Source organism: Cyprinodon variegatus, unplaced genomic scaffold, assembly GCF_000732505.1.
Source record: "Cyprinodon variegatus isolate N-32 unplaced genomic scaffold, C_variegatus-1.0 Scaffold123, whole genome shotgun sequence".
NCBI classification, from domain to species: domain Eukaryota; kingdom Metazoa; phylum Chordata; class Actinopteri; order Cyprinodontiformes; family Cyprinodontidae; genus Cyprinodon; species Cyprinodon variegatus.
This window is the reverse complement of record NW_015150576.1, coordinates 693,399-719,801: the sequence shown is the minus strand read 5'-3', so window position 1 is coordinate 719,801 and position 26,403 is coordinate 693,399. Positions and strand designations below refer to the sequence as shown.

At 37.1% G+C, this 26,403-nt stretch overlaps 1 protein-coding gene across 1 annotated transcript; it reads right to left on the bottom strand.

Moving 5' to 3' along the window:
* Nucleotides 1-422: 422 nt before the first annotated feature.
* vps41 (VPS41 HOPS complex subunit) lies at nucleotides 423-25,052 on the bottom strand. The gene is made up of 28 exons (XM_015375658.1): nucleotides 24,861-25,052; nucleotides 24,530-24,568; nucleotides 18,902-19,009; nucleotides 17,492-17,569; nucleotides 14,824-14,898; nucleotides 13,888-13,950; nucleotides 12,352-12,417; nucleotides 8,844-8,963; nucleotides 8,611-8,757; nucleotides 8,460-8,526; nucleotides 6,835-6,932; nucleotides 6,619-6,748; nucleotides 6,369-6,484; nucleotides 6,164-6,282; nucleotides 4,267-4,348; nucleotides 4,085-4,177; nucleotides 3,877-4,004; nucleotides 3,616-3,760; nucleotides 3,079-3,120; nucleotides 2,944-2,994; nucleotides 2,718-2,855; nucleotides 2,582-2,636; nucleotides 2,369-2,509; nucleotides 2,127-2,263; nucleotides 1,098-1,197; nucleotides 971-1,015; nucleotides 804-883; nucleotides 423-719 (listed from the first exon to the last, which is right to left on the bottom strand). Exons 1-28 carry the CDS (start codon nucleotides 24,879-24,881, stop codon nucleotides 639-641), a joined length of 2,565 nt encoding a protein of 854 aa, XP_015231144.1. The 5' UTR covers nucleotides 24,882-25,052; the 3' UTR covers nucleotides 423-638.
* Nucleotides 25,053-26,403: the final 1,351 nt, after the last annotated feature.

Below are 26,403 nucleotides of genomic sequence, written 5' to 3'. Positions count from 1 at the left end.
GATGTAACGAGTACATTTCTCCACTGTGAGATCAATAGGGTCAACCAATCAATCACGTCAAAAAGGTCACTCAAGCAAATATCACTGAGTGAAAAAATTATTTACTACCCCCCTCTGTTTTTTTAATCACTGAGGAAATCCTGACTGGAGATGCTGAAACCTGTAAAAATGCAGTGTAAATTTACATTTTAAACTAAACCAGTGAAGCATAAAAAAACAAGCATGCTTGTTTTATTTTAGATATTATAAAACATCGCTTTATAGTGCTTTGCCATTACCTTTAAAAAAAGTGTTACCTAGTTAAATTTTCCTCGACAGTGAAGCGCTGCTCTACAGCTCAAATGCTTTGGTTTGTATTAATTTAGTCCTGCTTGGGATTTGTTTAATTGCAGAGCAAACCAGAGACAAACTGAAATCAGAGCTTGAATGATTTTATTCTTTCTCAGCACATAACATTAATGGAAAGCAGAACAAAGTGCAGCGTTTTACAGTTGTCAAACTTAAATACTCAGAAAAGGTCCAGAGGAAATGTTCAGCATATCTGTAAGTTTGCAGATGAGTGACTAAGGAAAAGGGTTTTTATTGATCTATGCATCAGAGAGGAAAGAAGCATCAATAGTCGCCAGCGCCTTAAACTGTTACTTTTTCATCTCCAGTATTCCACTTCCAGGTCTTCGCTTTTTTGCACTGCAGATGTTACAGAACTGCGTCCCAGGAATCTGAGAACAAAGGAAAGTTACAGATAAAGTGATGCAGAAACAAAGTGTCAAATTAGAAAATGCAAACCAAGAGGATCCACCTACAGGGCCAGAAGACGGTAAACACTCCTTGTGGAACATATGTCTGCAGTGAAACACCACAACACTAAACGACTGCGCCATATCTGAAACACAAACATGAAGCCTGATTAGGCAAACAGCAACGACAAAATAACCCAACAGCATAGCTGGATGCAGCTACGTCCAGTTACCTGAGGGTAATATTGAGCTGTGACACGACTCACAGATGTTCCCCTCTGAAAGAACAAAACAGAAGCAGCAAATTTAGGAATCTGCTTAAACAGCCATTAAATCAACTTAATCTGTAAACAGACTGACCATCCACTCTGACTGCTCTTGTTTGGGTTCGATGCATCTTCTGGAGCAAAGAGAGCGAGTCGGCTACAAGGATCTTTTTGCATCCTTCTCGGAGGAGAATCTTCAAAAGAGGAAAACTGGTTTAGAAAAATGCTTTCAGAAAAACCCTTCATGATGTTTCTGTTCTGGATCAATCGGAATAAATTAACAGCAAGGGTACTTAAAGCAAGCTTAAGCGTTTCTCTTTTAATTTAAATTTCTAATCGTTTTATATACACATATATACACAGGACGGTTGGGATTATGGACCTTTGTAAGAATATTCAAACTCCTTTTTCTAAATATTTATATTTTTTAAAAGAAATATTTAAATATTTGTCATTTTCTTACAGGCTAAGATGAAATTAAAGAATGGTCGTTCATCCCCTTTTACTCCGTTAAAACAATCTGTTACCTTTAAAAATCACCATAATTAGTCAATAATGTAGATAAAAATATAATGGTTCTAATTATTTATCATTTTTTCTAGCTGTTCCTTAGAAAAACATTACAGTTTAAGGAACAGAACAAACATTATAGAATTTGTTTCGATCAGATTCGATCAAAATGAAAGGCTTTGGTTTACATGCAAAATGCAACAAGACGAGAAAACTTAATGTTGCACATCATCTTGAATAAACCAGTCCTAAAGTGAAGCAAGGCAATGGCAGCATTGTGCTGTGGGAATGCGTTTTGTCAGCTGGGATAGGAAAGCTATGCCCCTTTTCAACTGGCTCCCATTCCCCTCCACCCAACCAGTTCATAAACATTTCTTTTTCAGCGCCCTTTTCCTTTTTGATCATACTTACTCCTGTGCATGGCATACTACTTTTTTTTCGTATTATGTAATATTTAAAACTTTTACAAAGGATTCAAAATCCAATCCTTTGCAAAAGTTTTGGACTTTTGCAAAGGATTGGATACATTGGATCCAAGCAACGTATAAGTCTGATGCCTTTTTGCAGAGTATATTAGGTGAAACTATAGACCTCCAGTGAGATCTGGACAAACCTGCAGGTTGTAGTCGTGGAGAATTTTCACCAGTGAGTCTCTGAGGTTTGGGATCTCCATCCCCTCCTTTATGCGTTTGATGAGCAGAATGGGATCCACGTGAGTACCAATGTTATTAAGGAGCCCGGTAATGAATGCTGGAAGCAGTCATAAAATCAAAAAGGTAACAAATCAAATGATAGATTGACACGGTAATAAGGTGGAGCAGCTCTAATTAGAGAGCAGGAGATGTGATTTCTTACGTGGCTTGTCTATAGAGTAAGAGATGAGATCTTCCCACAGCTCTGCGTCGTCCTGCTCTTTAGCAAACTCTATAGCTTTGTCCACATCCTCTAACTCCTCCATGATCATCTGGAGGGCTCGTCTACAGTTTCCCATCCTGCCTGTATGGGTAAAAAAAAACAAATTAGATCCTTGATTTCTATCAAACAAATCTTTCCATCATCAATGCTCACTGAGAAGGAAGACTGTCTCCTCCACGAAGTTCCTCTGCTGACAAATCTCAAGAGCCTGTGCAAAAAAGTGAAAATAAGATAAGGCTAAAAAGTGTTTTTTCTTCACTTTTGCTGACCTATATTTAGTAAGACACACCTTTTCAAGAGGACAGTGGGTGCTATCCCTCAAAAAAGGAAGAAGGTTTGGTCGGTCATACTCCGCGTATAAACCAATCTGCCTTTCATGGTACTTCTGGCCTCTGTGGTGGTCCCGCTTGAACAGTTTATGGAGGTACTGAGAGGGGAGGGGAAAAAAAAAATCAAGAAAATAGTGTGATACAACGTAAAATTCTTCAGACTTTAGAAGTAAAGCATCAGCTCACCACATGCAGTAGCTCAGGCCTTCCATCCAGTTCCTGAACCACTCTGTCTATCTGTTTGAAGAAGTGCAGAAAGCGTCAGCAGAGGGCGCTTTTCCCAACAGAAGGAACGCTTTTAGAACAGTGCAGTGCACTTACTGATATCTTGTCTTCATTGTCGAGAAGCATATCAACAGCTTTCTATCAACATAAAAACCATGTATAACATGAGCAGGACTTGAAAAAAAAATCTGTTAAAATGCAACATTTCTGAGTTACAAAAAGACATGACAAATATTTTCACTTCTAACATGACATATTCTTTATAATAACCTAATACACACTGATTTGAGTGTACTGTGTACTCCCTTAAAATTACTCTTTACTCAAATTCCTTCAGATTTCCGGCCATTCTCCAAATTCATAAAAACGTCAGATTTTCTATTAAGCTCCATACTCTACTTACTAAATCTTGTTATTCTCTCACTGTCATATGTGTTTTATATTTTGATGTACACTTAGATTCAGATCTGAATAAATGGAATGACTCCTCATCCTCCGGCTTCTAGCAGAGATCTGAAGGTCTTGAATCCAAACTGGCTGATGTCTGGAACGGATTGTGGTCTTATCCACCTTCATAAGAGAGTGAGATTCATTTGCATACGGACTGACGAGAGATCAGCTTAGTTTCCTTACCTCCTTGTCAAACTCCATCAGGAGGACGATCTTGTCCTCGATGGAGGAGAACAGGTTGTGTTTGTGGATCAGCTGGTAGACGTCTTTGTGCCTAAGCCTCAGGTAGATTTCCAGGGCTCGGTCATAGCGCTGGTCATAAGTGTACCTTAAGTTGAATAAAACCCAAAGAAGGATTCAAATCTTTAGCAGACACAATGTTAAAATTTGCAGGTCTGTAATTTTGTTTTAAAAGAATGTAGTAGATGTGTGAGCGTCACTCACAGTTCAGCCAGCGTGGTGAGCAGTGTGCTGTTGGTGGGATCCCTCTTTAGGTGGTCGTTGACGGCTTGAACGATGGCCATGTTGTTGTAAAGTTCTCCTGGCCATTCACGGATCAGTGTAGCAAAACCCTTTTAGGGAAAAGATGGCAAGAGTGAGAACTGCAACTCAGTTGTAAACATGACAAAAACAGTAAGAGAAGACAAAGTACCTCATAGTCCGTTTTTAGGAATTCGTGCAGGATCATTTCATAAATGGCCGGTCTGAGACGCAGATCTCCTCTCGGCAAATACTGACTGATGGCCTGAAGGTAAAGAGGAGGTGAAACACTAAAGATGTCACTAATTTGAAGAAAAATGTTTTAATTGCTTGAAGTTAATTCTATCATTCTACCTTCAGCTGCCCAATGGTCTTAAACCGGTACACCTCGTTCTCCCACAGCTCCATGTTCTTTCCAAGAACCTTTTGACATTTTCTGCAAAAAAGCAAAACTTTAATCAATCTAAATATTTTTGACTTCTTGTAGTGAATTTAACCACTCTTCTAGTCAGAGTTGGGATATTTACTTCTTACGTTCCGATCTTCTGGAAGCAGTAAACTATTTATCCATTTCAAAGTGTGTTTGAGATCACTGCCCTGTTTAAATCCAGGTTTTCCCTATTTGATCCAAACCTTAGATGAATGGAAATTAGTTCTGATATTCAAGAACAACTCAGAAACCCAAGCCTATCATTTGCTGGAAGATGCTGCAGCACCAGACTCACTCTCCAGAATGAAATAATTTTAGTATCAACATGAAATGAAAGGGTGCTGAGGAACAGCTGTTTTAAATGGAAATGTGCAGCTTGCCTTAAAGACCAATTCAGACTGAGCTGCTTGGCAGCAATGATGAAACAAAGTTTTCAGTACTAACGGCTAAGCATCGTGATGGAAGCATCATGCTGTGGGGCTGCTTTGCCATAAGTGGAGCTGGTGCATAGCACAGGTTGGATGGAACAGAGAAGGAGGGCTTATTTTTCATTTATCTAACTCCTCACATAAAAAGCTAGGCGGTTGAAACTAGAACACAGTTCGGTGTTCCAATATGAGTGAATCAGGCTAACAGCTAGCATAAATAAGTAGTTCCCAAAGCCCTGACCTCCTCCTCATTAATAGAATATAATCTGCTAATAAAAAAAAACAAAAAAAAAACAAAAAACAAAACAAAACAAATATTCTGGCAGTGAGTACAACTCCTTCTTTATTAGCATTTATTTGTTTAATTTTAATGAGGATGTTCATATTTGAACCTGCATATACTTACTTAAAGGTATGGTAGAGGATTTTTTAAAAGACGCAACCTCCCCACTAAAAAAAAAAAAAAAATGCACGTGTAAAAGTGTGCACAAGTCCATTTCTCCTCGTGCACGCCCTGTTTAAAATGTGCTGTTCTCGTAGCTCATACAAGCTTACCACATACAGTGGGGACTAAATAGTGGACCTTATAGCAAACTCAGTTAACAGACCATCACAAAGATGATCACCGCTTTTTGTTCCGTTGGTCACAGAATTCCTCCTCCACTGTGCGGTGCCAGAGCCATCTTTGTTATTAGTCGTCACTGTGTTGTAGCGACAGCTGGCCATTCACAACAAATCCCATAATGCTTTGCGAGGAGAGTTCTCCATGCAAAACATTCTGGGCTATATCTGCCTCTTCTGAAGCCCTTCTTCTCTTCTCATACACTTCGTAGACACTTTCTCTTACGACCCTCGGCCATTTTTAAAAGAAGTACAGTAAGACAGTTGAGCTTCAATGACCCTAGCTCACCACACATATGCAACTGAAAGTGTGCATACGCAGAAAAAGATGGCTAATGGGGCGAGCACATACGACGGCCTTACGAAAACATATCACCAGAACGATTGACAATTAGGAGGAAGACTTATTTAGATGATCCACCTGTAAATAAAAGATCATCCTCTATACCTTTAATCTAAACTTTTGCACTCAGTTCTTGTTTTTAAAGAACTACGTGCATAATCATTTATCCCTGTAAAAAGAACAGATCTAAGAAATCATAATATTCCTCTAACAAAAAGGTAATTTAACAAACACGAGAACTTTACTTAAAAAGAAAATCTATTTTCTCTCCATTAAATTGAAAACATTTGTCTAAATTCAGCTCTTTAAAAGTGTTTTTTTTTTTTTTTTTTCTGTCTTTGCCAGAGTATATCTGTGCTACACGCAGGTTTTTTTTTTTTTTTTTTTCTGTCTTTGCCAGAGTATATCTGTGCTACACGCAGGACTGACCTGGCAGCGGTGTCATAGTCTCTGTTCTCCACCAGGTGATTGATGTAAGCCATCCCTATTTTCTGAACGTCGTGCCTCTTGATGTTTTTGAAGCTGATCTCTGCAGCCATCAGCGCCTCCTGTCTCAGAGAAAGGATGCAGAATTAAACTCTGACATTCCTTCTTAACCTTTAACAGTCACTGGCTAAAGTTCAGCAACACAAACCTCATATTTCTTCTTCTCGAGGAGCCAATCGATGTGGTCGTCCTGGTCTCGCTCTTTAGCCACAACAATGTCTTTGGGACTGATGATGTAGAAGAGCGGCTCTCCCTCTGAATGCTCTGTTAATGAAAATACATTTATGGCTCTGCGTCCCGAGCATTAGCGCTGACATTTACTAGTCGATGCATAATAAAATCAGACTGCAGAGAAAGGCTGGGTGACATTTCACCCAGGGTGAGTTTGATGGTCTCACCGAGGCGGTAGTCCCTGCACTCATTGTCTTGGTAGCAGCGAACACTCAGAGCATCTGAGGAGATCTCCTCACAGCTCTCGGGGAGAGGCTGGATGATGTCGAGACGAGGCCGCGCGCGAACCTCTTCATCCTGCATGCAGGCATAACAGGTTATCGCCTAATACTACACATTTATATGTTCTGTTAATCCACATGTTTAAAAAAGGTTAGCTATACCATCTGGTCCAAGTACTCCTGCACAAAAAACAGCGAGACAAGCTGATCCGCCAGCGGAGCCAGACCACAGATGAAGAACTCTGTCTCGAATGCAGACACTGAAAGCAGCAGTTTTTAAAGAAGAATGTGATATATATATATATATATATATATATATATATATGAAACTTAAATCTGGGTTAAAACATGATACATTTCACATATTTGATTAAGAAAACTATCAGTGAGTATCCAAGTCTGTCAAAGATATTAGTAAAGTAAAGGGGAGATAAAGATAAAGATTTTTGTTTCTTCATAACGAAAATAAAGACTATCATCACCCATTGAGTTTCTGGGGTTTTTATTGTTCTACTTTTAGAATCAAAGTTGTCTTTATGGATCAACTCTTTTACACACTGTACTATTAGGAACATTCATTGATGGAATGAGCTGAATATATACATATATATAAAGATAATATTTGGTCTTACCAATTTTTGTCAAAAAGTGAATACCGGTACATTGTTTTTAAGCAAAATGAAATAAAATTATTATCAATATTAAATCTGTGGTGTCATCAGTATTTAAATAGTCTAGAAAAATGAAAATAAGTTTGCTTTGTTATTCTTAATTATTATATAAAATATTATTGTATTTTTGTATCTTGGACTTTTATTGTATCCTTTTATTTTATATAATATGTATAATTTAATTTTGTCACAAGTCTACAAATGTCATTGTTTCTTTTAGCTTAGATTTTTTTGTTTTTCTAAATTTTGGGGGGGAGAGAACTATGGAGGAAGTTTGTTTTTTCCCTCTGTGATTCTTGATGTGTGTTATACTGTCCGTATAATACTGTGTTGTGTTGTCTGTAATTTGTTTTGTTTCATGGACGAGAGGGCACAGCTCAAGGGGCATTCCATTAATAAACAACAAACAACAAACAAAACAATAAAAATAAATCACTGTTCAAATGTGTTTGGTTGTCATATCATAAGAGTGGAAAAGAAAAAAATACAGAAAAAAAATCTAAAAGTTAAAGCAGTTTGGTGTAATCAATGTAATATCAATGTAGAAAAAAAGCCTCAAAAAAAAAAAAAACTATAATAACATGTAATTCATTTGTGGTTTAAAGAAAATACAATATGACAATAAGATACTTGTCTTCGACACCTTTCTTACTTTGTTTAGGAAAATCATTAATTAAATAAATTAAAATTACAAAAATGAAACTCTACTTCCTGGTGTGATTATTATTTAATTGAAAGAAAAAAAAAGAAAATCTGATTAGTGTAGAATACAAATCTGTTTTTAAATACATTTTAAAAAGTACATTTGTACTAAAACCTTTAACTTATTTTGCCTTATTATATGTCCAATGTTTGAGATCAGATGAACAGCACATTAGCTATTTAATGCAAAGTGCCAAATGCATTTAGATTTAACTGATTCTATAACAGAACAGGTATTTTTCCTCCCTTGTTTCATTATAAAAATCCTTTGAACTTGGATCCATTCATCTACTTTCTGTACTTTAATTCTTCTCACTATACAGAAACATAAGAAAAATGTCTGAGTCAGCTGTAAATGTGCTGATGATAAAACCTAAGCAGATACATTGTCTGCTCTACTGTAGCGTTATTTACCTATTTCCACGTAGCGATTGGGCAAATCTCTCATTTCAGTGGGATTTCGCACTTTAACTACACAAATCTGGGGAGAAACAAGATGACATTAAAACATGGAAGAAGTAGTGCCTGAAATAAAGAAGATGAAGAAGAAGAAGAAGAAGCAGACCTTGATGGAATTACCCCAGCCCACAATGAGTGTGGCGTCGTCTTTCCAACACAGGCTGCAGGGGTACATGTCAGGCCGCAGACTCACGTTATCCCTCAGCACGTTGGTGATCCGCTGCTTTGTGCTGAAGTCATAGATTTTTACTCCCTGGGGGAAAAAAAGGAAAATGATGCCACATAACTGTTGCAGTCATAGTGGACATGAGGTTTGAGATTTGGGAAGCTGTTGCTTACCAGGTTGTTGGCCCAAGCTATAAGGTTGGCTCTCCACTTCACATTAGTGATCGTGCCCTCACCCTCATGAAGGACTGAAGTCTTCCATCGATTCAGCCAGTTTCTCTCATACAGGAGCAGCTTGAAAGAAAGAAAGACTTTAATGTACAGCAGTTGCAAAACTAATCAGATGTTTTGTACATTTAAAATACTGTAACGTTACAAGAAAACTGCAGTGTATTTTATCTGGTCATTGGTTTATCATTGTGTGGTAAACTAAAACAAGTGAAAGATTTCAAGTAAAAATATTAAAATCAGAAAAGTGTGGCTCATTTGCATTCAACTCCTAAAAAGGAAAAACACTTTCTGCTTCAGTTACAGCTGCAAGACCTATGATGATTATCTGTGTCAGATCAGTGCCTGGACTCTTTGCCAGGACTCTGTTCCACATTTAATACCATCCAAAACATCTGATGGCTCAGAAGATACACCAGAGCAACACCCTCCCATCCTCCTGTCTGATCCACCTCTTAATTACTGGTCTTTTTTTTGAGGTTTAACTATTTTTCTAATGAGTTCTCTGCTCTACAAGAAGACATCCTGGAGAACAGAGACGTGCTCTGGCATGGACCTTTACTTCCTTTCCAATACTTTAATGTCAGCAATTTGTTGAAAAATCTGTTCGTTTTTTTCTGTCTGATTTAGATTCAATTCTGTTCAACCTTAAGACATGTTTTAGAGTCATCTACTTTACAAAGAAGTGTAATTTAAAGTGTTTAAAGCGGATTCAGTCAAAAGAACTGGGTGAAAGCTCCAAGGTGTAAGCACCTTCAGGGGGCAGCTGCTTCCATTTCACAGAACAATAAGTTAAACACGTTAAAACAATATCCCAGTATTACCAAGCATTTAGGTCTGAGCTTTGACTAGACCATTTATATACATGAATGTTACCTGTTCTATGCCAACCTTCACTTACAAACATTCTGTGCCTCCCTCACATAGCGCTTATTTTGACATACTTATTTGCACATTCATGCTTGTGCATAAGGGCACATAGCCAAAACCATAAAACCTTAATAAGTGCTTCTTATTGGTGAAATAACACTTGGTCTTTTGTCTTTACAGAGATCAGCTTTCTGGATGAAGCAGCTACAAATCATCGTATTAAAAAAACCAAGACTGATGGTAATTTCCTCCCGTCATTATGTTTCAAAGCTGTGCCAATAGCATGTTTTATTTTTGCTTCAATTTATCCACCATATTGGATTTAAGGTGATGCATCTAACTGCGGAGCCAAATGTGAAGATGAGCAGCAGATGATGAAACTGGCTCTTTTGCTCAAAGCAATTTTTATTTAAAATGTGTAAAATGTTAACTGCTAGAAAACTTGCTTCCTGTGTTCCCTATAGGATTAGCAACAAACAGCAACTGCATAGGTGGCCATACAGCAGCAGGTTTGATGTTATCCTAACTACTAATCAAAGAGGATTTTGCATCCCTGTTCCTGAACTGTCTGTTGTTCTTTATTTCCCTAATGTGAACCTTGGAGGCCCTCACATATCATTTTAAACTGAGATTTAACTAAAAATATACATTGACTAACTCATTAAAAATGATCATAATTAGGGGTTTTATTAGGAAACGGGGTACAGATAAATGCATGCCACACCTTTAACATCGTAAAAAGTATTTCAGTTCCACATCAAACTTATGCAGCCCTTATTCATATTATATTGGTCTATTACAAAAAAATCTCATACTATGTTGAAGTTTTTGGCGGGAATTTTACTTAAATATATATAATGTACTTTGGATAGTATGATTAAAATCCATTATAATATATTTAAGTATAATTTAGCAGTTGTTTAAGAAGCCTAGCCCTCTTTATATAAGAATAATAATTTGAGTCTTATTCTAGAATTTCAATCAAACAATATTTATACCAAGTAACTGGTAAATAAAGTTCAAGTTAATATCTCGAGCTGAAATATCCTAAGTAACAGTTAAACTTGTTTCTATACTGAGCTTAATTAACTTATGCAAAACCTGTCTGTAAATATACATTCTTTTAACAGAAGACTAAGAAAAAATCTCAAACAGGTGTTTTTTCCCCTTGAAATCCTATTATTTATTTTTTTTAAGTACAGAGTGATATCAAACAACTCTGCAGTGCAGTAATGCAGATTAGCCTACAGAGGGCAGTAGATAAACAGCATACAGCTGCTGGAGTTACCTGTTAAGTTAAGGAGTAGAAGCCTCATAAATTTAAGTCAAACTGTACATAATGACATAAAAGCTTTTTCCTTTTCATACGCGGACTTACTTTCACTTAGGAGCGTTTTGCTAAATGGAAAATTAAGACAGATTGTTCATTTGACTGCAGTGAAGCAGGACAAGCTTCAGGTCCACTGATGTAGGAAGTCATTCTGAACGCACAAGTGGGTCGACAAATTTTGCGCACAGTCTGTGTAGAAGCCGTAAAGGCGGTGGTGAAAATGTGGTGCATTATAGGCATGATTTCACACCCTTATCTCTCATCATGAGGCTGGCTGCCTCTTTTGGCCGCACACCATTTATTGAGGAAAATGAGATTGGTGTAAAATAAAGCATATTTAAAAATCAGCCCCTGTGTTATCATTACAGATGGAATTCACAGCCTTGCGTTGGCTTTATCTTTTGCACATTCTCTGCGTTGTCTGCATCCTAACTGTACAAAGTTGAACAAAAAGCCTCCAAAAGAAGGACAGATTTGTTACCAAAGAGGTAGAATTCACTCTAATTCAGCATTTGGGCTATGTTAATAAACAGTTTGCTCTACAAAGAGATGATACGACAAAAGAACTGGGGAGACAAAATTGAATTTCCTTTGACAGGATGTGGCGCCCGTTGAGGCTTATTGATTTTCATCACAGGCACCTTGTGGAGGCCTTCACAACATGGAAGGGAGAGGAATCAGCAGCAATTGAAAGAAAATGGCAAAGTAACGCTAATAATGGAGTTTTATGGAGAAAGTTTTTCCTCACACTGCTGTATAAATGTCAGTGCACCTTATTTATGGCTCAATGACGCGAGATCAGAGCTTTATTGTATTATAGCAGTTTTTTTTAACAGGCAGATGTTGTTTTTTCTGAGCTGGGAAAAATCAAATCTAATGTTCAAATTCATTTCACTCTATACATGTCTCCCCAAAGAAAAGCCTAAGACTATGTAGCCTCTTTATAATGGCATCTATTTGCTGCGCTCGTAAAGCGTTGCTTTTTGAAACACTGCAGAGAGAACAGCACTTTGTGAAAATAGCCACCTGTGCCGAGAGCACTCCAGCAAAGAGACAGAAAACTAAGAGCCTTTCACACTAGACAAAGGCCTGAGTTTTGCCTTCCGAGCTTGGCCAAAGCCACTTAGTTTTTTACAGGAATCGGTTTCACCCGGACGCAATCAGGCGGGAATTATTAGGGCAGGAAAATTTCTATAAACGCCCAAAACTGCCCGTAATGACTGTTAGCGGGAGGAAAGTACAGTTTAAACCTACCTTGTTGCCCCCGGTGACAAACTGTTTGTAGTTTGATCTGCTGAACTGAGGGTGTAATGCAACAACCTGCAAAATGAAAGAAAGGAGGCTTTATCATGACTTACAGTATCCTGCAAAAGTTTTCAGAACTCTTTAAGTTTAGGATGCTACAACCACAAACTATAACATATTGCAATGGGATTAGACTAACATTGAGATGTTTAATTTTTATTTATTTTTTACTATAGAAGGAAAATGATTCATGTTCTGTAAAATGTTTCACAAAAAAAACAGGTCTGTTTTCAGCTCCTTTAATAAAACCTGATGCAACCAACTACAAAAAAAAAGATCTAATCAATGAATAGCATCTCAGCATAAATTTAAGCTCAGCCTTAATCCACCTGCTCCGTGGAGGTTTCAGTGGTTTGTTACAGAACATCTATGATCAGACCAAGGGACATAGCAGACAAGTCAGGAACAAAGTAGTGAAGACAATTAAATCACACTCTGGTAAATAAAAAAACACAACATCTTACAGAGCTCCAATTAACACATCATCTAAAAATGAAGAGTACCACAACTACTAACCTGCAAAGACACACTCATCATCCTATATCGAGCCAAAACAGGTCTTTTTTTCAGTTAGCACAGCAAATATATGCATTAACATACAATAACCAACAATTCATTCTTCTGAACACACAATTTCAACTGAGAAACAGTGTGGTGGCAGCATTATACCGTGGAAAGCTAGCAACAGGGCAGAGAGAGTTAGAAAAAGTTTAAAAGGTAGTGAAGGTTCTCTTTCCAGCAAGACATTTGGCCTAAACCTGCAGCCAGAGATAAAGTGGTCATATTTAGACTAAAGCATGTGTATATTTAATTCAATTCAGTAAAAAAAAAAATAATTAAACATTTATTAATCCAAAAGGGCAATAAAATGTAGCAGTTACTCATGGTCAGCTTCTAAATATATCTGCTGTAGGGGCTGATAGCTGTAGGCTTGAGGGACCTTCTGTAGCGCTCTGTCTTACACTGGATTTGAGAAGCCTCTGACTGAAGACACTGCTAATGAAGAGGATGCTCACTGTACATAATGTTCTTCACTTTATGGACTCTTTATGACATTCAGAATGACTTAGATTTAAATTTAATTAAGGGGCTTCTACATTGAGAAGAGTTTTTCCATCCAAACTAAGTTAGAGCCACTTCACAAAGATGATGTGGAGTGATAGTCTGTAGATGTGGAAACCTGCTAAACATATAATAATAAAAAAAGTACAAGTGGAATTAAAATGTGCTTTTGCTAAGTACTCAAAAGGCTAGAAGACAAGTTCATACCATACATTTCGGATCTTTATTTCAAAAACATTTAGCATAACTTTTCCTCCACTTCACAACGATGCACAATTTGGTTTTCATTCATCATGTAGCAATAATGAAATAATAATAAAATACAATAAGGTCTGTGGCTGTGATGTAGCATACAGTAAAAGTTCATGCTTAAAATGCTTTTGCGAGGTTATAAAGGAAGGTACAGCAAAAAAAAAACCCTACTTTGATAGGACAATCGAAGCTCTCATGGAAGCCCTCTCTTGTGTAGAGGCCAAACACTTGAACCTGGAACAGAGATGAGGCGGCAGAAAAGACAAAAGCAAAGGTGAATTACTGAACATTTCTCGTTTAATTGCTGTGTCTGCAACTATCTGAGGCCAGCGGGGGGAAAAAAAAAGTTGTTGGAAGAGATTCTGATTGGCGCCCTGCTCCTCCTCAGGGTCACCAATTAGTGGAGATGATTTTTATTTTATTTTTTTCAACCCTGCAGGCTTTAGAGCAGTCCTAATCTTGGACTTGACCACATCGGCAGTTTGCTACAGTAGACTATCTGAGCACCCCAGGATGTTACCCCCACCATCCCAAAGATGCGAGGAAATCATAAAACTCAGATATGATCTGATTTTATGCATTAATGGTCAAGGATTAGGTTAGATTTTGAAGGATTAAAAGCAAACTAAATTAGAGGTGATAAACACTTGCTGTTGCATCAGCTTTAATTGTCTGCTTCCCCTTTTTTCCTGTGACAAGATCTAGTCTTTACTGAAAGTAGGAGGACAGGGCGATATCACAAAGCCTATCTTGACTGTAGAATCCATGAACGATGGTGGTGATGATAGAAAGAAACAAGATAAGAGCCAGAACATGGAGATGGTTCCTATGGAAGGGCTGATGGCTGACTGACAGCTAAACACATCAGCGTGCACTCCTTCAAACTGCTCTTTAAGATGGTTAAAAGCTGCAACTACATTTATGTGCAAATCTGGGGGAGATAAAACTCCTGGTTAATGCCCTAAATGTAGAGGAAGTGACTCCCAAACTTTTAGGTCATTAAAATACAGATTGAAGTTGATAAGATGAGCTTAAAGATAGAAAAACCCCGACTGGCCACAGAGAGAAGCTGCAGGACCAGGATCTGTAACAGCAGATGTATCTCACCTTCCCGTCCTCGGAGCAGATGCCCACATGTTCCCCACTTTCATCCAGGCTGATCTGGTTGATCTTCACTGAACTCTGGGGGTGCAAAAAAAGCATTTTTTGAAGGTTAAAAATGATAAAGGGAACATACAGTGAAGTTGCTCTTAATAACATAAACTTTCAGATTAAATTATTTGTTGTGCTTTTTAATAAAGAAATTCCAAAGTATAAACTCTTTATGTTCAATATAGAAATCAGTTGTGCTAATCATCAAAAACAAGAAGAATGTTTATCGCATCGCTGAAAGCCACCAGCTCAACTTAGAGGTTATTCTTACAATAATTATATATTATGCCTATACTTTAACATTACACTTTAAAATAATGTAACTTCCTATATGAAATTAAGTATTAAGTTTTGAACATGAAACCTATTTTTGAGCAGTGGCTGCTGTACTGCACTTTATGGTGAGTTCAGGTTTGACTTGGTAATCTATAAAAATCATGTCCACAACTTGGAAAAACATATTATGTCTATTCTTAAAACTTTGGTTTCCCTATTATCTGAGGCACCGCTGTCTATAACGGCCTTAGAAGAGAATCGTTTGGAGGAAATAGCATCATGATGTCCAAGGAAAACAGGTCAGGGATAAAGTCATAAATATATTTAAAGCAGGCTTAGGCTTTAAAAAGGTTTGATCAAACTTTGAACATTTATTAAATCCAACATCTCATCCAGAAATAGACTAAAGCACAACTGTAATCCAACCAAGACAAGGCCGTCCATCTAAACATCTAAAAGAGAACTGATCAGAGATGCAGGCAGGAGACCAATGGTGACTTTGGATGAACTGCAGAGATCCGCAGCTCAGGCCGGGAGGATCTGACCAGTGGACAACTATTAGCCATGCACGGTATAATGGTGGTTTTTATGGAAGAGTAAACAAAAAGAAAGACACCGTTAAAAGAAAACCATAACCGCTTACTCCCACTGGATGCGCAGCGGTTCCTATGCTGCAGTGCTGTGCCTCTGCTGCTGATAGCAGCATTTCTAGTCAGTCAGAGCGGTTCCACAATCTTTCAGATCACATTCCAACAGAATATAGTTATGTTTGTTTGGAAAATGGCGGCCTAGCGGTTTGGGCATAGAGCTTGGAATCTTGAGGTTCTGAGTTCGAGCCCCACTCCCACAGACTGCCACTCTGGGTCCCTGAGCAAAGACCCTTAACCCCCTAATCGCTCCCAGGGCGCCCCACGATGGCAGTCCACTGCTCTACAAGGGGTTGGGTTAAATGCAGAGGTAAATTTCTCCAATGTGAGATCAATAAAGTTCAATTATTAATAATGATCAATTATTATCAGAGTTGTAATGTTACCAAATGTGGAAAAATTCAAGGGGGACTTCATTGAGATAATGGTCATGGTTGAAGGTCTCTGATTTAAACTGTCAACTTCCTGCAAAAAAAAAAAAACAAAAAAAAAAGAAAGAAAAAAATTCCCAGCTGGACTGTTAGTATAACATTTCCAAGCACACAGGATGGCAGCAGAAATGTTTACCAAGAAGGCTTTAGCATGAACAGCTAGCAACATTTTACAACTGGAGTCGTTTTAAAGTGGCCACATTTTCCTGTCTAACTTTTAAGTCACCAAGACGATCTGAACTCGTTCTTTTTATACAAGCTAAGGATGTGAAGAACATACAGGCCCTCCTCTATTTAAAGCACTCCAGTAAAAAGGTGTACAAAAGCCTAAAAACGAGTTGTTGTCATGGAAACTTGGTGACCCCAGATGTCAATTTTACTGCTGTTAATAGCCTCAACAATGAGCCCTGGAGACTTCCTTTTCGTCCTCCTCGCTGTGTTTGTGTGTTAAAAATTTTAACCTTGCCTCAGTTCCAGTTAAACTTTTATGATTCTGTCTCACACTGTAGATATGGGGAAGTTTAGGCAATGGACTACTTCTTGTTTGTTGTTGGTTTTTCCATTCCTGACCTCCGAGTCTCATATTTATAATTTATTGAAGGAGAAAAGTATGGATTACCCATTAAAAAGTTCACAGACGCTGTGATCAGTTTAAAGATAGTAAATACAAATTGCAAAACTCTTCAAGTTACAGTCAAACTAACAAATATGCTTATAATTTGAAGGTTTATTTAATTTTATTCTCATGAGCTAACAATACACACCTTGAAGTTTTTATTAAAAAGAGCATATTAAAGTTTATTGACACCGCTCTGAATCTGGAAAAAATCACAGCCATCAAACCCTTTTTCACATATTTTTGCATTGTATACTTGGAAAGAAAGAATGACAAAGGTGGAGGAAACTAGAGAAAGACAAGAAAAAGGATAAAGTTCACAAGGAATAAATGTAAGAGAAAGACTGAAAAGGAAAGATGAGCAGTGGGAAGGAAGGAAGGAAAAGCAAAGTTAGGAATGAAGAACAGAGCAAAGGAGGGAAGGTCACGGATGAGGGAGGAAAGGAGAACACGAGCATGGAAAGACAGAAAGAAACAAACTAAGAAAAGACATGAAGGAGGAGGAAGAGACAAGGCTGGGAAAGTCTGGAGTGAGGCATCAAAGCATGACTCAATGAGGAAGGAAGGAAGGAAGGAAGGAAGGAAGGAAGGAAGGAAGGAAGGAAAAAAGCAGAACTGAACCACTCTTATCAATAAAACAACGTCATACTTACAAGGTCAAATTTCTGAGTGATATTTCCTTGAATGTCCAGCAGGAACACCTTTCCAAAATGGGTTCCCAGAGCAAGAAACTGAAAAAAAGACAAAAAGTAAGATGTTTAACAATTTTAAGAGGAAAAAAGTTGGCAGAGGTAGAGGATAAAAAATGTTTCCTGGAACATGCTCATAGAGGGGATTGGGTGGGCTTGGAGGCAAAGCTGTGAAATTGCAAGGAGTGGAAAAGCCCTATTTATTAAAGCAGACAGTGTGAAATGGCATTTTCCCCCTTAAATTAAAATGCTTAAGCATAATAAATGCTCTCTACATGCTCTTCTTGCAACCCAATCACCATTTTTTCCCAGTATACCCATTTCTTCTCCTGACCAGCAACTGGTTTCTGTTTTAAGGCTCCAGCAGGGGTCCATACGGCTGCAGATGTGTGTGCGCACAAGTCCGCGGGGACAAAAAAAATAAAAAATTACAGAAACCGGGGGCTTCTAGCATTAGATTAAGTGTGTGTTCTTCCGCCCCAGCCCCTGCTGCATGCCGTCTTCCTAATCCCCCTCCCTTCCCGAGCAGCATGTGGATGTGCGGCGAGCCCACCATGCTTCAGTGCAGTCTATAATGAAATGCTTATATTTACAGGCACAGCTGAGCATGTCAGACAGAGCCCCCTGCAATCTCCCCAAATAAAATAACCAAAAATAAATAAATAAAAGGTTCGGCCTTGTGAGGCGGAGCGACTTTTAAAGGGATTTATCAGGATGGGAATTGTTCAAATGAAATTCCAATTCAGACACTTAAAATATGAGGCAACATAAGGCAGTGCTTGCTGCCTTTAGTGTGTGTAGGGGTTTTCATGTTGATGGGGAGCTGGTTGGCTAAAGGTAAACAAACCAAATTAGAAAAACGGATAGTTAAATTCTAATTATGATTTCACAAAAACAGACTTTCTTCATGGCTGCTCCAGGTGTAGGAGACAAAAAAAAAGCCTGGACTCACAGAGCAGAAATAAATAAATGAAAATCAATTGTTGTTAATAAAACATCAGATAAGGAGACGTAACTGGGCTTGACTTTTGCTCTGCTCAGGCGTGAGGGTGTGCTGCTGGTGCCACGATGGCTAAAGATCATGCAGAGAGTGGCTCCCTTTAAAAAAAAAAAAATAGAGTAGGAGAGGAGTAAAAAATATGTAAGAAGTGGGAATAAAAAGAGGAAAAGACAATGGTGCCTTCTGAGGCACAAGGGGGGAAAGCAAGGTGAGAAAAGAATGGCCTGCCTCAACGGATCGAGCAGAAGGGATGAAAACCAACTTTGAAGATGGCATCTCTCAAATGTGCGTGTAAACAGAAAAAAAAATCCCCTTTGGAGATGATTGGAGTTGAAGCTGAAATACCCTGGTGGGGGGTGGATTACCACCCTTACCTTGTCGTGGACCGTCATACAGCTGGCTGCGTCGCTGTGGAGGATTTCAGTCACCCCGTTGGAGAGCCTCTCATACTTCAGTTTGGGCTCCTCCTCACTGTCCTCCTCCTGGTGGAGATAGGAGATGGGCTCTCACTGAAACACTTTCTTATAAGGTAGCTATTACAACAGGGTCACCTCTAAAACTCTAGAAAGATTTCTCTGAAATGATCCATGCAGGAAAAATGGGATATACAGCATGTCCTTATTTAGTATTGTGTGATTAAAACAAACCACAGATCAGTTAGAAGTTCCAGCTGTTTGAAAATAATAATTCAACTTAACCTTTAGTTACTGTTGCATACAAAATCATTTTATTACCCTATTTTTGCATTTTATCAAATCTTTTGTGTAGCTTACTGGGAACACAATTAATGCTAAGTTGAATTTAGTGCAGAGAAGGAAGATAACATGCATTTATATTTATTACCCATTATCTGAAAAGTGCGATGTGCATTTGTATTCATTTCCCTGGATACATTTATCTGTTTACGTTTACAACCTCACTTCATTTGGGAATTTTTTTCTTTCTAACTCTTTCTAAAAATGATCAATATTTCCCTCAACTCTGACCATCTTTTTTTTTCCACTGGTGCATGAATCAATTCCCACAGTATGATGGAGCCACCATCATATTTAAATAAAAATATTGAATTTTAGGGTAACATGTTTTGGATAACAATGTTTTTGTTGGAACAACTACTACATAGAGGCTGGTGTTTTTGTTTTAAATTAGTGATTCCCTTTTATTTTTAATAAAAAGCAGATAAATTATAATTTTTCTGGCATTCTCTCTCTTTACTCTTTGGTCATTGGACTGAATTAGGGGGATGTCATCATGACACTAGTCCTTTACCTATCCTAAAGGTATATCTTAATACAGAGACTGCATTATATCCTTATAATCTGTGGATATTCCAAATTTAAGGTATAGTGGAGGATGTTCTTTTTCTGGGTGGATCATCTAAATAAGTGGTCCTCCTAATTGTCAATCATTCTTGTGATATGTTTACGTAAGGCCGTCCTACGTGCTCGTCCTTATTTTTACTTACTGGTGGTGAGTTTGACATAGTGGAAAAATTGCAAATCTTCTTTTGGAAAGTAAGCTTGTATGAGTGATGCAAACAGCAACTTTTAAACAGAGAGTGCATGAGGAGAAATGGGCTCTTGCATGCGTTTAATAGGCGTTCCCTCTAGGAAGCAGATACAGAGTTGTGCATGTGCATTTTTTTTTTAAGTGGAGAGGGCGGGTCTTTTCAAAAATTTGCAAAAATTCTCCACTATATTTGTAAGCATTTACAACAAATTACAACAATAATAGCTGTTATTTCAGCAGCCGCTGCTTCAGATTTTATCATGAAAGCAGTTAAATCATGTTTTCAATGTGAATGTTTGTGCCTCAAAAATTAACAAGCTTGAATCTCTAATTCTAATGAAATTCTAACATTTATTGCTCAAGTGACACCTTTTAAATCAGTTCAAAGGTTATCCCTATGTCTCCAGAACTTGCATTTAAGGAATTTTCTTTACAAATCATGTTTTTTTTTTGTTTTTTTAAATCAATGAACTTTAGTCTGTGAAAGCATAAGGTGAAGAATTTTTTATTTATTTTTTTTTTTTAACGGAAAAATACTTCTGAATGCATTATTGTCGTTATTTATTAGGAGAAAAACAGAATATTGATTTAGGACTTGCATGGTTTTTAACAGCACTTTGTTCTCTTGCTTTTCAGATATTACTTTATCTATCAAATGGGAAAAATCTGCAAAAATGTAATGAATAACCTGCTTCTTTACTGCAATTAACATTAGAAAGATCAGCTGTATAAAATGTGTTGCTTTTTTTAAAGAATCTAATTTACATATGCTTTCTGAAAAAGATTTTTTTCCTCTCTGTTGTTGGAGCTGCTTGTCCACGGTGAAATACGTGCATCTATTGTTTTCATAAGACAAACTTAAGGCATTCTACTGCGTTACACTTTCCAGCATGAGCCCACATTGGAGGCCAGTCACAGCCTGAATATTACCCATAATTCGGTTTATAACCAATGCTGCACAGTCTGTGGCTGCCCAGAGGGTGCATCAACTCAAAACATTGTCTGCCATTATGTGCTCCTGGCTTGGAGGTGGGGGACAATAGCGTGGAAAAAATGTTATTTTCAAAAACAATCCTTCCCCACTCAACAACGCCATATCTAGGCTATTTCCTGTGTATTCTGGTTGTGAGATTTCTGATGCGAGGGCATTTGTCACGGGTTTCAAAGGCGTATCAAACAACAAAGGCAAACTTCATCCCCACAGAGAAAATACTCATTTTAAAAGTTTTGCCATTTCTTGTAAGTTGCTTTTTGTTTTGCGGACAACAGAAGTTGCTTTTATGCTGCTTTTCTTGCCTCTTGTCAGTTTAAATAACCATGCGGAACCGTTTAATCTGATGACGTCAAGGGTAAGATTCAGGCTTCAGCATAAATGGGACAGAAGGATTTCTTTCGTCACAGATTGAGATATTGACTGAAAAACCAGGCACATGACGTGGCATATAGCAAACAGTCCATCCGTGTCAAATATAACATGCAAGTCTGATGAAGCAGATGGGCAAAAAACTCTAATGCAAATACTTTCAGGTCTAACATTAATGGAAATCATGTGACTCTAATTGAGTGTCTTCAACATTTGCAGAGATCCAAAGGTTTTATGGTCCAATTCACACACAGTTCAAACTGTAGCTTCATAGCAAATTACTAAGGCTGCACTAGTGATTTCTTTTTTAATTGTTTAAGCAAATGGGAAAGATGATAATTATTTCACTTTCAACTGATCAATCAAGATTAAAAAAAAGATCAAAAAATCTTTTAAAAAGTCAATAATATTCTTACAAAAAAATCCCCAACCAGTTCCTGTTTTTTTTTTATAAATAAATAGATAAACAAATAAATACAAAAAAAAATAAAATGATCAGACTGACCAATCAGCATTCAATGGGGTGGTACTTCCTGAACTTACTGGACCAGAGCGCAAATCCCCTCTGGGTTGAACGATTCAAGATTAACAGGCAAAGTAAAATTTAAACAACTTCATTCACATACAAAAACAGGAATTCTAGAAGACATCAATTCCATAAAAACCTGAACTAGAGAACAATTAAAATCACTATTAAAAGTTTATTCACAGCTTTCTGTTCACAAACTTATGTTGTAACTCTTCTGCCTAAAGCCAAAACGTGTTGCTCTACTAGGAAGGTTATTTCTTTGGTTCCTCTATTTTACATGAAGATGCACGTATTTACTTCTATTGTAATAAAAACTTAACAAGGATTCATTTCTTTCAGACTTTGCATCTAGTGGCAGTTTTAAAAGGTCTTATTTCATAATATACCTAATACTCATTGCTATATAGTTCCTGATTATTCAACCATTTCTAACTTGAAATGAAAGAGCATCAGACATCACACAAAATAAATGTAGCTCTCAAACTTCTAAAAGAGCAGGAGCAATAATCTATATCCCACCTAAAATATGAATATATGTAAATGGTATAACTTTCAAGTGGGAATATTTAAAATTATTCATGCATCCCTCTTCCACTACATTTAAAGGCCATCTTGCGCGTGCAAATCAACATCAAAGAAGGCTTGAGAGAAAGGGCTCTCGTTAGACGAGACCTTGATCAAGCTCTTTGCCATCCATGTGACCTAAAGAACTGGTAGGAAGAAAAACAAAGTTTCTCCTAAACTACAGCATCTGCAAAGTCAGTGACAGAAACATTGTACTTTTAGACTGCTTTACTGCTAAAGGGGCAGCACAACTTTGGGGCCATGCATCATAAAATGTTGGATGATTCTGCATCTATTTGCCAAAACATAAAAGACAGACCATGGATGGGTGTAATTACAAAATAATTACCTGAATATAAATTCCACAGCAAAGAAAAAAAGGCCATCAATAATAACACAAACAGGTGATTTAGTAGCATCGCTAATTCAGATCTCAAGTCATCCTTTGAACGGATGCATGGGACAAAATACCCTTTGGCAAAACTAGAGACATTTTAATAGCTGAAACGTTGGCAAAATGCCTCTGCACAAAACACACTATATATGTATATAATTGTGTATATATGTATTTATATTTTTATGTGTGTGTGTGAATATTGGATAAAAGACAGGTTTAACAGGAAGGTTTCTCTAAGTTAATTAAAGTGCAATTAGAGGGAAAGGGGGTATGAAAAATAAGTTTTACTTCTTCATACCCCTTTTCAGACAATTTACATTAATCGATGTCAGTTCTCTGGCTGTATATACCGACAGATTTATTTGGTGGAGGTTTTTTTTTTTTTATTTATGTTCAGGTGAATTTAGTTAGTTTGGAAATTGGCTTTTGGTTTGGTTAATGTTAAATATTCTCTTTTGTGTGTATTTGGTTGATCCATTTATTGTTGTTTGTCAAATTGTTTGAAACAAATTCTTATTCATTCATTCATACATTCAGTTACATAAAGGCTGCCTTAAAACTGTGTTCAAAAGAGCAAACCCGAAGCCAGATAATATTAAGCTGTAACTACCGATTACTTTGCAAATCATTTATTCTGTTGATTAGGTTTTCAATTAAAAATCGGACAGCCAAAGGTTCCCTAAAGAAGATTTTTTATTTAATGATATCAGGTGAAACTAAAACCTTTCCACCTGTGGAGTTCTGAATCCAGCATATTGACAAACTTTTTATCTTAAAGTACCTTTTAATATGTTTTTCTTTACAATTTTGATACAATTACTATTCTAAGTGGGTTGCTCTGTCAGCTAAAGGCATATTTTACAGTCTCTATACTCCAGTAAACGATTAATCGATTACAAAATTAGTTGACAATTATTTCAATAACCGAGTAATCACAATTAATCCGATTAATTGTTTTACCCCTAGATAATAGCATCTTCTTAATCAAAATGTTAATTACCCTACAGCAGCCGATATAAAATTGGCAAACATAAAATAGGATGCCCATTAATTCATGATTTTCATTCTTTCCTTTAGCCTGCTCTGACCTACTTGAGTGAAATAGTTCAATGTTGCCTGTATGTAATTATTTTCTCATCAGCTTCCAGAGTAGAAACATAAAAATCTGTTTCCTCCCTGACGGTGGTGTAGAAGTCATGTTTTATTAAGCTGGTGTGTGATTCTCCGGAGCACAGGTGTGCTGTAACATGCCAAAGTTCAGTCCTAATGTTGGAAGATCAGGAAAAAAAACATCTGTAATTCATGAGAGCTTGACACCTTTCAAACCCTGACAAAGATCCTACAGGGATCAGGCTGTGTTGATGTATTACAGTCCTTTCAGTGGACACTGCTTTATACGAGGTAAAAATCATCCAGGTTTGACAGAAATATACTCACTCCTCTAACAATGTGTTGTTGGTGTATTTCTGTGCCGACATACTGGTGCAACTGCCTTATATTTTTACCTTTTGTTTGTTTGTGTTTTTTTATCTCTCCATAAGCCTGCCTTCATAGCAAACTACTGTTATGTTCATTTCCCATGCTTCCTTTGGAAATAGGATGAAAACATCAGTGCAAAATGATGTAATGATGAATCTTACCTCAGATTCATCTGTGAATTCCCCACTCTGCTTCCTCTCCTGGAAAATAAAAACATCCTGAGTTTTTTTCTTTAAACAACAAACTTAGCAATGCAAGATCACATGACGAACAGGTATGCTTTTGGGGCTAAATTTTAAAGAGAATAACAGAAACCTCACAGTATGGCTATAGCATCCCCGCGTTTTATTTTATCCACCCCAGATTGAATAAACAACAAACTGATTCTTTTTTTTTTTATTTCTCAAAAAGTCAATCAACAATTTTCCTGGAGTAATCTCCAAAATGACAAGAAGTGCAGAATAATGCATCAATATTAGCTTGCTAGCTTACCTGTCCCTCTACTTCCGACATTGTTAAAAAATCGTGTCCAATCGTTATACTATCTTAAAACGTCAAATAGATGTTAGCAAAGATGAAGGAAGAAAATCTTCCTAGAGAAAGCATTTAATATGTAGCATAACACAGTTTTTGTTGTCGAAGCAAGCTTCTTGGTGGCTAAATCACATGACAACGTTTAGCGCGCTAAGCCTTATGGGTATTGGAGTTTGAGAGCCCAGAATAACCACAGTGGGAAGGTTTAGGTACAGCAAGCATCGGAAGCGTTATCCCTTTTTTTTTTTCTTTTTTTACGTTAAAGCGAATTTTAAATTTAGTTTTTAAGTTTCAACTAACTATATTTACTTTTTTTAAAGGTGTGGACGTCGTTGAACCAAACAGTCTTCAAAACATATTACTTTAAGGTCGTGTCACTGTTTTTATTACATTTAAAAATAGCCTGATAGTTCTGCTTGTTTGCTTGTTTTCTTTTCTCTGATATTTTAAATACATTGTAGCCCGCGTTTTGACCAGTTTAAGCTGTTCAGTATTTTAGGTGTGAATGTCTGACTGAAAATGGGACGTTCAAGGACTGAAGTGCCCCATATGTAAGTAAAATATTGACACCCAAACTTCTCACTAATATACGTAAAATATGGCCTCTTCCATAAAAAACTTAATGACAGATAATATTTACAATCATAGGCATAGCCAGAACATTTTTATAAGGGGGGCCAGGCAATAACCAATGTATACTGAACGGTGGCCGAAAGTGGATAGGCACCAAAACTTGACGGTCAATCTCCACTGTTCCAACAGGAAAATTAATGAGCAAACCATCCATATTTTCTAAATAAAGACAAACTATACTTTGCCACAGCCATTGCTAACAAATAGACAAATATATTCAAACATATGTGCTTTGTAAAATAAAAGGTATAGTGGATAAAAATTCTTTCAGGTTTGAGTTTTGGGTGAACATCTTTTCCATTGTCATTACTTACCTACTTTTATCAATAATCATTCTGCATAAAATTGATATTTACAAGCACTAATATCTACATAGATTGATTAATAAGTTTTTATTAAAATAGATATTTATCTACGATTTCACTGAAGACTCCTTGATGACTTGCAGAGACGCATCATTTTCTCTTTACACCATAAAACACAAAATATCATCTTTAATGTTAGTATATTGATGTGCATAATTAACCACAGTGTTTTTGTTGTAAAGTAATTGTTAATATATGAAAAATTTAAATGTTTTGAATATTCCACTTGAGAGCATTACTGCTGCCACCTCTATATTAGAGAGAAATGAATGGTAGGGGTGGCCGTGGGGGGTGGGGCTGGGATGGGCAATGATTGGCTAAGGGTGGCCATGGCCACTCCTGCCACCCCCCTCTAGTTCTGCCCCTGCTTATAATAAAAAAGAAGTGGGTTTAAAAAAAAGTAAAGAAAGAAAGATAAAGTAGATGAATAAAGTGGACAGATATTTTTGATATAAAGTCAAAAAAATTCTTACAAAAACATCCCCAACCAGTTCCTGTTTGAT

Coding starts and splice junctions, on each gene's coding strand:
- vps41 (XM_015375658.1), bottom strand. CDS start 24,881: ATGTCGGAAGTAGAGGGACAG. Junction 6,283..6,368: donor TCGAGAAGAAGAAATATGAG/GTTTGTGTTGCT, acceptor TCTCTGAGACAG/GAGGCGCTGATGGCTGCAGA. Junction 3,121..3,615: donor TGATGGAGTTTGACAAGGAG/GTAAGGAAACTA, acceptor TTATGTTGATAG/AAAGCTGTTGATATGCTTCT.